This window comes from Cibotium barometz, chromosome 62 (genome assembly GCF_041138505.1).
Source record: "Cibotium barometz isolate CiBa-2024 chromosome 62, ASM4113850v1, whole genome shotgun sequence".
NCBI lineage: Eukaryota > Viridiplantae > Streptophyta > Polypodiopsida > Cyatheales > Cibotiaceae > Cibotium > Cibotium barometz.
Window position 1 is genome coordinate 29,182,359 of NC_141107.1, and position 11,533 is coordinate 29,193,891.

General features: G+C 40.1%; 1 protein-coding gene across 1 annotated transcript; it reads right to left on the reverse strand.

Annotated features, from left to right (window-relative positions):
* Nucleotides 1-7,193: 7,193 nt before the first annotated feature.
* On the reverse strand, nucleotides 7,194-8,244 carry LOC147604336 (uncharacterized). The gene is made up of 4 exons (XM_086795751.1): nucleotides 7,906-8,244; nucleotides 7,742-7,807; nucleotides 7,565-7,633; nucleotides 7,194-7,371 (listed from the first exon to the last, which is right to left on the reverse strand). Exons 1-4 carry the CDS (start codon nucleotides 8,101-8,103, stop codon nucleotides 7,264-7,266), a joined length of 441 nt encoding a protein of 146 aa, XP_086651877.1. The 5' UTR covers nucleotides 8,104-8,244; the 3' UTR covers nucleotides 7,194-7,263.
* Nucleotides 8,245-11,533: the final 3,289 nt, after the last annotated feature.

Below are 11,533 nucleotides of genomic sequence, written 5' to 3' on the forward strand. Positions count from 1 at the left end.
CCTCCATATGCTCCATATCAGTGAATGTATTATACATCACTTTGGAACGTGGTGCAATAGGGATGACGTACCACCATTTAATGTCATGCACCATTGGCAGATAGATAACCTACTCAAATACACATAGTGCAGTAATTAATTAGCATATCAAAAGTCAAGGGGTACGCGAGCTTAGATATATATGTACATGAAACACATTAGTAAAAAAATGCATACCTGCTCACATTGTTGTGGCAATATGAGCCTATCTTTCTTTGTTTGCCAAAACTTTGTAGAGTCAATAGTTACATAGCCACTTGCATGGCATTTTATCGTTGCATTAGGCCCTTTTTCCATCATGTTCATTTGCCATTTCACAAAGAAGCGACGAAAGTCAAGCCTAAATATGTCTTGGATTGTGTCACAATAATCATCCATTTTTCCATTGGCTCCCTCAAAGCTACTAATGACATCGCAATCTTGTGTATTCCTCTTTTCATCAATTCTTTGTGTTCGAAAATGCTTGCCTTCATATCATATAGCATTGAACATAGTGCACTGGACCAAAATAGAAGCAATATTTGTGTAAGCAATGTGAATAAATATTAAAAGCAAATCACTTACAACTAATGCAAAACATTAGTTCTATGTACCTTTAACATGCATCCTCGTACATACTCCCATTCTTCCGTCGTGATATGCAGCCCTCGTCGCTCTCTGCTCTCTCCATTTTCTCATGCAACCAATCAACATGGATATCATTCGGAAGTGTTGCTAGATGCTTAGGGTACGCCTTACGAGAGCCATTTTACCTCCGAAAGAGAGCTCTTTTTGCTTGCCTTTTTGTCTTTGCATCCTCATATCTTGTAACCCATCTGCTCATCACATCACTATTAAGGATGCAAGTGAAATTGAGATCATCAATCAATATTCTGTCAATTACTTTACTCTGTCCTTTTCGTTGAGGCACAATAGAGGTCATCCTTAAGTCCTCTTCATTGCTCCATAGTCGCGGCAAAGAGCTGTCCACCTGACCAAGAAATTCTGAAATATATACAAGAGACTCTTGTATCAACCAACCCTCGGCCATGCTTCCTTCGGGCCTTGCACTTTGCCTCACAAAGTCCTTTAAGGTCTTCATGAAGCGCTCTAGGAAGAACATCCAATGTGCATGCACAGTGCCATATAAAGCAATTTCATCAACTAAATGCACAATGAGATGTAGTTGACCTGTGAGAATGGTTCGCGAAAAAGTCTCCTCTACCAAACAAACCACCTCCACTACCTAGTAACACGCGCATCATCCAATGTGGCTGGATCAATTACTTTTTTGGAACCAACATATCTGAAAAATAAATGAATAGTACGTTATACCTCATGCACGTTCATTTTGCAAGGTATAATGAAGGGTGATCTGACATGGGTTTTACATACCTCACAAGCTCGCCCATCTTATAAATACATTTTTTCAAACTCTTGTTTGCACAATGGTCGATGCTAGTAGTAGGTAGTATGAACAGCGCACATAAGAGCACATGTATGTATGGTTTATGGCATTACAAAATTTAATTTCAACGTACAAGACTTGGAAAACACTTACTTGGAGCATCTTGTGCCAATCGTGGGACTTCAATCCATATAGTTGCTCAACGCCTCTTTGTAAAGGCTCCCTTCAATGATCTCATGCATCCAGTGGGAGTACGCAAAGTGGTGATGGCCTGCTTTACCTGCTTCTCCTCTTTCTTTGATATAATCCATGGTGCAGGTGGAAGACAAACGTGCCCACCCTCCTCTCGTGACCAAGCTTGATGCATACGTCTTGCGACCCGCAAGTCCTCCTGTATGCTAACATTGTCTCGTTTACCAATAACATGTTCCCAAATACCAAATCCCACATTCTTAAAGATGTGCATGGGATCAAGAAGATGGTTGATCTTAAGATGGGTCCAATATGGTAGACGGAAAAAAATGGAGTACCTACACAAGGGATTGCTTTATGTGATCTTTAATCCAATTAGAGACTACATAAAACAAGATTGAAAAACATTACTGTACCTGTTCATGCCATCTGGAGGAAGAACATTTGTAGACTCCCAAATACGCTTCCAATCTTTTGCACGAAGTGTTTGTGGAGAGGAATGTTACTCTTACTAGCAACATATTTAGGATGATCTGATGGAAGAAATCGATGATGATTATCGAATATGGTCTTACACAAACCGTCAGCATACTCATGTACTAACGAAGGGCCACAAACAGGACATGCATGTTTACTCGATGTTTTCAAACCTGTTAAAATATAAATAAAAGTTAGAATAATAAAGTCAATAGTTATAATTAATATAGCCAATAGTATTAGAGTAGGGAGGTAATTAGAATTCTTACCAGAACAATCGCTGTATCCTGGAAAGTCATGCATTGTCCACATCAACACTGCTTTTAAGTCGAAGTGTCGAGAGGAGGGAGGCCTACTAATGTCCACCACCGCAACACCTCTCCATAGTTCCTCCAACTCATCAATCAACGGTTCGAGATAAACATCCATATGCTTGACTTTATGTTTCCCTGGAATTAGAAGGGATAACATAAGATGTCCCTTCTTGATCGCCATTGATGGTGGAAGGTTGTAATTCACCAACACAACTCACCACACGCTGTATGCGGTGCTTTTGAAACCAAATGGATTCACTCCATCCATACCTAGGCCAAGTCTCAAGTTTTTGGGCTCTGTTTTAAAGCTCGCCCACTCATCTTCAATATGCTTCCAAGCAGGAGTGTATGCGGGAATTCTCCACATGCCATCATCCGATCGATGTGAGCCATGACATGAGCTCTGCTATGGATTTGCACTTGAACATGTGTTTGATGCGAGGAATTATAGGAAAGTGTCACAAGACTTTACGAGGTACATCAAAACTCTTCACATCTGTTCTATACCTTGCTTCACCCCACAAGTGGAACAATGTCGAGCCTCCTTATGCGTCCCACGAAAGAGAATGCAATCATTGACGCATGCATGTATGCGATCATAATCCAATCCTCCAAGAGATGTCACATAGTGCCTCCCCTTTGGAAGCATGTTTGATAATAGCCAACATCCAATATCATCAATTAGCCCTAAATCCTAAATCCTAAACCCTAAACCCTAAACCCCAAACCACTAATTCAAATTTGCAAGTTAGAATGCTTACTTCAATAATACGTCAAGACTTGCATTGCTCCATCCATAAACTGTTTGTATATTGAGTAGTTCAAGTGAAGCACGTAAAATAGAGAATGTGCACCCTTCAAAAACCGGTGTCAATGAAGCCTTGTAAAGATGCTCTTGTTCCATATCATCGTCGTCCATACCTTTGGGATCATCCCTAAAAAGATACCGCACCATATCATCAAACACTTCCTCTTCCACAACTTCGTGGGGTGCAGGGCTATTGTCATCCCTTTCCCACTCATCTCTGACAATAGATCCCGAAGCTCTAGCATCATCTCGTCGACGCTTTGCGTGCTCGCCGCGCGTAGGGCACCATGTTAGGGTGTGGTACTGCATCCTGCTTCAGTTAGAGTATATATATTACAACTCCATTAATTTGGACACCATGAGTCATTTGAATACTATCAATTTACATCTACTCACCTCTAAACCTGTTTGATTCCATTCTCCATACATGGAGATGTGATTCAAGGTAATTCGACATGCTCGTACAATGCATCCTTGACATCGATTACACATACACTTGATCCTTTGTCCCAACCACACATCGCGATTATGATGATGCATTGTCTCATCCTCACCAGAACTGCTTGAGGAGGTTGATGACATCCTATGTACAAAAGAGAAAACACAGAATCATAATCAGTTTTTAATGAAAGTATAAAGAGTCTCTATATCCTGTGTTGATCGCGTGTAATAGCGTGTCTCACTGTTTTAAATTGTGTGTAACAGTGCGTCTAGATGTGTAAAATTACGTGTATGAATGCGGCTGTTTTATAATACATGCGAATATACACACGCTCCTAAACGCGACCACCTGTCTATACCTAAAATAACATGCCGCCTTCTCCAAAAAACTATTTTCAAACTCCATGTTTCCTCTCCTTCGTCGCCGCCAAATCTTCCCTCTTCCAAACAGAGAACTAAAGCCAAGTGCAAGGAGTAGACATGGGTGCAAGGAGCAGACATGGGTGAAGGAAACCAGCCAAAAAGAAGACTCACTTTTCTAGAGGTGAGTCAGTTTGTCCTTTGTCCTGTCTCTTTCCTTCCATTTGTTTATGCGATTGTCTCTTTTCCTTATGCGATTGTCTCCATCCTTCTCTGGTCGTGCCTGCTTTAGTATTTTTGTGAACGATAGTGACAGTTTGGGCTTTCTTTATAAGAAAGATTTGTCGGTTGGTCGATCGTTTTCAAAAAAGTTTTTGCGCAGGCCACGTGTATGAGCGCGTGTATCCTGTTTGCACAGATTATTCACGTGTAGATACACGCGTTTTTGGACAGGTTTTTACACGTGACTGTGTTTGTCCTTAAAGTTCACCCATGCTTGCGTGTCTTGCTTGTCGATCCAGCTCAAGAGAGAGATGATCCCATCTGCATATGGCTTGCCTTCACAAAATCATATGTGCTAGCTTGCATGTTGTCATCATGGGGAATCATCAAGCATGTATAGGAACAACCTTGATCAAGATGCTGCATAAAGTTTGTGCTTTCAATCTTCATCTTTGTGCTTTGATACATAGAGTGATTCCCTTCATGGCGACTGTGCTTTGATACATAGAGTGTTTCCCGGCATTGCCATCCCCTTTATCGCCTCTCATAGTAGCTCTTATCGCCATCCCCTTCATAGATCCTTCATGTATATACTTTTATTTTTGCAGATTCTTCATGGATCCAGGTTATTTTATTATGGACGCGCAGTTTGAGATGGCTATGAGACCATACGGTCCACAGGTACTTGAAAACTCTAAACGAATGATTTTGGTTTATTGAATTACATATATATATACTTATATACGATATATTACTTGAACAGGCACAAGCTGCTGCTGCACCTGCTGATGCTCCTGCCACCTGATGATCCACCTGCCGCCACTGCTCGTGCTGGACGTGAGCACTACTTATCGGACATGTATACCGATGTGAGCTCATCTGATCATGGAGGGAGCAGCGGGTCATCATCTGGGTCTGAGTAGTACTCAGACTTATAGTATCACATTCCATATTGAGGATGTGGTTGTATATATATTTTTGTAACTGAAGCCATGGGCTTTTTTAGACAAACCAATTTGATTTTGTATATATTTGTTTATAATTGAAGCCATGGACTACTTCGACATATGGACTCCCTTGTATATATGTGTACACATAAAATTTTGATAGTAATATTGAATTGTGAAATGATAGTATTGCATTCATGTCTGTCTTGAATCGTGTATTGAAAATGTATGCATTCATGTCGTTCTTGAATCGTGTAATGACAATGCACTAAATCTTCCTCGTGGATGGTGCAATGCACCCAAAAAAAAATCCAGAGCGTGCTATTGGGTGCTGGAATGCTGGACAGCATTCAGGTACCAAATAGCACTCTCTGGATTTTTTTTTTGCTCTCTGTTCGCGTGTATAGACGCATCAATTCTATAAAAGTCGCGTGTATATACACGGATACTCTGTGAAATGCGCGTGTATAAGCGCAGCTAAATTGACAAAACGCGTGTATAAGCCCTCGTATCAGCGCGTTTGACTGCTGCGTCTATACATGCGCTTTTACATGCATGTCTCTGGCTGCGATGATACACGCGCTGATATACGGGCCCGCTACTTTTTTTCCACAAGTCATTTTCCACGGCTAGGAGCGCGGGTATGAGCCCGATCTCTTGTAGTGTATGCCCCAGTTTGTAGATCCTGAGTTGAGGATAGTAAACATGCATTTTGGGATTGACTAACAATCAGAGAAACTTGGTCAAAGTTGTCTAAATGGATTGAGAAGGGCTTGGGCATTCAAACATTCTGGGGGGGGCTGGATTTTGGGTAAATGGTCTTTTAGTGATGAACATGTTGGGCTACTATTTAACATTATTTAGAGCTTGTATTCTATAGGAAATCTGGTCCACTAGGAATGTCATTGTGTTCATGAAGGTCTCATGTACTGGTTTGCAAGAGTCAGACTTGATGCAAAAGTGTGTGTGCATGTGCTGGTCTGTATGCAATGTGAATAAGCTGAGATGTTCTGAGTTGCATGTGCTGTTATTGAATCTGCAGAGAAACATCATCTGACTCCTGCCTTGGTTTTGGTGAAGCTTCAATCGTATTGGGAGTGAACTCCTTAATGCTGATTTGTATGCTGTAGGTGAGGTGTTGGGAAGGGAGGAAGAGACTCCCCACATTCGGCCCGAGAATTCAGAGGTGGTATCGTAAAGAAAAGCAGGTTGATCACACTTTTGTTGCCTTTATAGAGAATCCAGTGGAAACTAGACCCACTGTCAAGATATGGTCCAAGAAGGGGGGAATGCTAGAAAAGCAATCCCCTAGAGGCTGCACTACTGAAGCAATGATGGAAGCCTGTATCTTGCTAGGTTATCAGATATCTTGGGAGCTTTCGAGTTCTTTGATGGAGGAGGAGAGATGGGATTTTCTTTGTAAAATTTTAAATGAAGACAAAAGTGTTTTGTAGAGGATTTTAAGGAAGTTCAGGTTTTACTTTGCTGTATTTCAGTATTTTTGTACATCTTTCAAGTTTATATATATAATTATTATTGATCCCAAAAAAAAAAGATTTGGGCTAAGGGAGACTATTATGAGGAGCAAACTCCAAAGGGATTTACTTTAGACATTTTGTTGATCACATGTATGTAGTTGGGTTTTCATTTTGTATGGGGGAATCCTCATCTCTGTGGGAGGATGAGAGGTGGGACCTGGTATGTGAGTTGCTAAACGGAGATTGGAAATACTAGTGTTGTGAGATTGATGAAAGTGGTTTTATTTGTAAAGGACAAAATTTTTATAAATATATAACTATCATTGTTCTTTATAAAATCCCTTGAGGAGTTAACAACGGTGACACCAAATATTATTGTTTTTACCATTTTGAAAGGACGAACGCACAACCAAAAAAGAGGAAACATTAGCACTACTTATTTACTTATTTAAATTTAATAACCGAAATGCAATGCATTTCATAATTTAATGCTAAATTTACTTTTCTTTAAAAGAATGGTACGTTACATGTGTGTATCTTCTTCATTGTTTCCTTGTCTATGACTAAATTAAGGACAGTTACAAAAAATGAGGTTGGATTAGAAAGCTTTGGTAAGCTGCACTATGCATAATCCCTTCTTTTGCAAGGCCCCCATTTGCTCGGATGCCATGTCTATGCCAGCATTGCTGCCTTCATCTTTGAAAGTCTGCCAAAACAGGCAATAACTACTTCAATATATACATATACTACAAAGGCTATGTGCTACACGTAATTTTCTCCTTTCTTTCCCAAAAGGGCAGGGGAACGCTCATCAATGCTTATTCAGATAGATTAAGCATAATTAATTATGAGCAGCCTAATTAATCTATAAATCTCGATAGTATTACAGAATTCTGCACCTGGATTTGTCTCTCTAAATCCTTCACATACTCGAACACAACCTTGAGGAGATCGTCTTTCTCTTGCAACTGACATGCATAATCAAGCCAAGTACGTTAATACAGATAATTACCCGCACAAAGGATAGTGATTATTTAGATAGAAGCACTTTAATAATAATACTTAAGGAGCGCTACCTCTGAGCCCCGAGGCAAAAGCTGACGAAGTATGCAGAACTTCATATCGAGAGGATCGATATCCGTCTGGAAAGCAATGCGATTAAAGCGAGATTAACTCGTGGAAATCATGAGGGTAATTATGCAATAGTGTAGCAAGCAAGCCCTTGTGCATATACACGTACTTGATCGCTATTAACATTTTTGCTTGTCTTTGCTCGCTTGGAGGTCGAAGGGGATGAGTCATGGGCATCAGCTCTTGATTTGCCTGCGCCTCTCGCTCGCTTGGACGCGTGAACTAAAGTAAGGTCAATGCGGGAGTGATGAAGAGGGGTCACAGCAGTAGTACTCTTGCTGAGGTGATCAAATTTTCCTGCTTCCATGATAGCGGCACAGACGAAGCTAATCAACCAAGCGCCAATTATTTATTAGGCGAATGCACTAATGAAAGTGGAGCATGTTGCAAAAACGGTTAACTATTCAGTTCTAAGGAGGATCGCGTTGTGGAGGAGGTGGAGGTGGTGTTGGTGGTGTGGGAGTGAGATAGCAAGGGATGGTGTCAAGACCTTCTTTTATATAGACGGGTGTGCGTGTGTGATGGTTGGAGGTGGGGTGGGGCTGGTGGGGGGTGTGTGTGTGTGTGTGTGTGTGGTGGGGGGGAATTACGCTACTTTGAAGGCGTATGGTCTGTGATTTAGCTAGAAATGGACCTTATTTTATGTGTAATGTACTGTTTGTGGTGGTATTGGAGGGCAGTTATGTTAGTTTAAAGGCGTTCAGGTTGGTAAGATATGGTGCATGCTGCCACGACCTGTGTGTGAGGGTGTGTGAGGGTAGGTGTGTGTGTGTGTGTGTAATGGAGGGCAATTATGTTAGTTTTTTCGAGCGGGTTCACGTTGTGGAGGTGGTGGTGCATGGGATTGAGGTCGCAGCAATGGTGGTGCCACGACCTTCTCTCAGTAGTAGCCCACGTACTAACACCTCTGTCCAGCTCAACCCATATATATTGGGCCGAGATATGGAATGCACGATTACACATCAATCCCATAATTATGAATTTATCGTCAACTTTGCCTTCTCTCCTTTCCAAACCACGTCCTTAACCATCCAGATCAGCACTTCCTCCTCCCTATTAAGGTTAGCTTTTTAAAAAATTTATTTTTTAAAAGAAAATCCCAACTCCGCATGTCCCCATATTAAATAACTTTTTTTTAACACAATTTTGACCTTGACGGAAAGGGTTATAGTCTTCCTCGCCTTTGCCTGCTGCACGTGCCATGCATGTATGTTGTTGTCGCACGTTGCAAGTAGTCCTCATGCTCCTTTTATTAAACCAAGTATGAAGTCAAGAAACAAGCATGACTTCAATAGTGCTATGTATCCTCCATTTTAATAATCTTCCAACCTCTTCAATCAAGTTCCCATGACCACATTTCTATTGCCATTTTCAACTACACACTAAAGAATCCCCCTAATCTTAGTAGCCTTTACAATGAGAGTCACTCCATGACATCCTTGATGTGTGTGAGATTTTGGTGTCCACGACCACTTTCGAGACAATACTACCCATGATTCGGACATGTTAAAGAATTATGATATTTGGTGAGCAACAACTTGCAAGTCCGTTAAAAAATTGAGATCAAAAGACCCATTGGACATGGAAATTGATTGGAAATCCATGTTCTCAAGTTTCCTCATTCATGATTGTTCAAACACATTTCTTTTTGAAGTACGGGCTAAAAATGGGTACCATCACAGCAAACAATATGTGTCTTCATATTAAACTAAATTTGGAAATTGAGGCTTCTACCAATGTAAATAAATTATGCTTTGTTGGCATGTAAAATTACGGCACCATGTTGTGATGTTCTATTGTAGCTTCATATCACTCTATTGGTTAATATGATTGATAAGTATACTCTTCTTTTAAGAAATTGGTTATAAATTATAAAAAAACTTGAATTTTAGTTAATATCACGACACCAAACTTTCGTTACATCAAGGTATTAATACATTTGGGAGAAAGAGAAAGCATTTATGATTGTTAAGCAACTTTGGAATGAGCAATCCAACTTGTTATTGAGTAATTATCTAGCGAGTGACTACTTTTTTGTATAGAGATTTTCCTACATCTATACTTAACCACTGAAGTGGGCCTCCATTCTCTTACAAGATGATGGCCCTAGTTGCACACCTAGTGTGATTCTTCCCCTTGAGATCTCGATGCCTATCACTAGGGGATTAATTATTAAGAGAGACACTTTGAAATGGGTTAAGAGGGGACCTCAACAATATAAGTTTAGGTTGGTCTCTCAATATTAGTTGGCAAAGAGGGGTCCTTAATAGTAGAAGGGGTGTTAAATTGATGAAAGGGTTCTTCAGTACCAATAAAACTATGGGAACCTTGAGAGGTTCAAATCATTTAGCTCATGCATTCAAGGGAGTGTTAATATTCTCAATATACCCATAGTTGAACTCAAACCAAATGGAGAGATATATGAGTAAGCGGTACAATCTGCAAGAAAGAGTTGCACTCATGGGGATGGAGTGCACACATCCTAGCATCATTGCATGGAATGCACACAAGAGTAGACATACAACCATGGAACCTAGCTTCAAGAGAAATAATTGTATATTCGGTAAATGAATATGTCCATGGGCTTATATACTTGGGCCCCTTCTCACACTACACTAATTAATGTCCTTTTACACTTAACCATGACCTTTGGCACATACCATTATTTACATGACATTAGTAACTATGGGACAAACCATCCCTTCCCATTGGTGTTGTCCTCGAGACCATAAAAATTCAACTCTTGAAATGGAATTTAACTCCAATAACCATGTAGACCATTTGTAGCATATAATGGCTTGATGTACATGGCTCCAAATTTGTTCATAAGAACAAAGTACCTTTCATACACTGAGAATTATATAATGTGCTCTTAAATCATTCCCAAAATGATCCCTCCCCAATGTCCCTATAACATACTCCTTGCATGAGGACTCAAATCTTCCACTTATGGGACCAAAAAACTGTCATAATAGTAAATTATAGCAATTAAGTAGCTTCTAGTTGGTAAACCATATCACTCATAATATGTATCCAAAATCCCCTTAAATCTTTCCAACATAAAATTAGGCTACCATCATGAAGACTCCTCAAGAGGTAATCTATGCCGCTTGACCAAGTACTCAACCATGGTATGCTTGCAAAGCACTCTTGAAATCACATTTGCCCATTATGCTCTTCAGCACATATTCAGTATTTACTTCTTCATCCATTGGTGGTAACTCATCAAAAACTTTCACCTTCGGTCCAAATTAAGCCTTCAAATGAGACACGTGAAATATATCATGTATCTTGGTAGTTGATGGAAGAAATAGTTGCTATGCAACCTCTCCGACTCTCCTCAAAACTTTATAAGGACCATAATAGCGATGAGCTAATTTGGTGTTGGTGTTGCCTTTAAGAGAACCATATATTGATTTAGGAACTCTTAGAAACACATAATCCCCTTCTTTGAACTCCAATGGTCTTCTATGAGCATCTTCATAGTGCTTCATCCTTTCTTGTGACCTCTTGATGTTCAACTTGCATTGTTGAAGTATTTCTTGCATCTTTTCTACCTCTTCCTTTGCATTTGGATTAATGCCCTCTTGCTTGAATACCACCATTGGTATATTAATCTTATACCCATATAATTCCACAAATGGTGACATGCCAATGCCTACATAATGAGTACTATTGTAAGAAAATTCAACAAGAGGCAACCAATCATCCCAAGCATGTTGTGTCTCATGGCAATA

Bases quoted from the DNA above. Each gene is read 5' to 3' on its own strand.
- LOC147604336 (XM_086795751.1), bottom strand. From the start codon at position 8,103: ATGGAAGCAGGAAAATTTGATCACCTCAGCAAGAGTACTACTGCTGTG. The intron at 7,808-7,905 runs GTACGTGTATAT...ATTGCTTTCCAG, and splicing joins AAAATGTTAATAGCGATCAA to ACGGATATCGATCCTCTCGA. The intron at 7,372-7,564 runs GTGCAGAATTCT...CTGTTTTGGCAG, and splicing joins ATTTAGAGAGACAAATCCAG to ACTTTCAAAGATGAAGGCAG.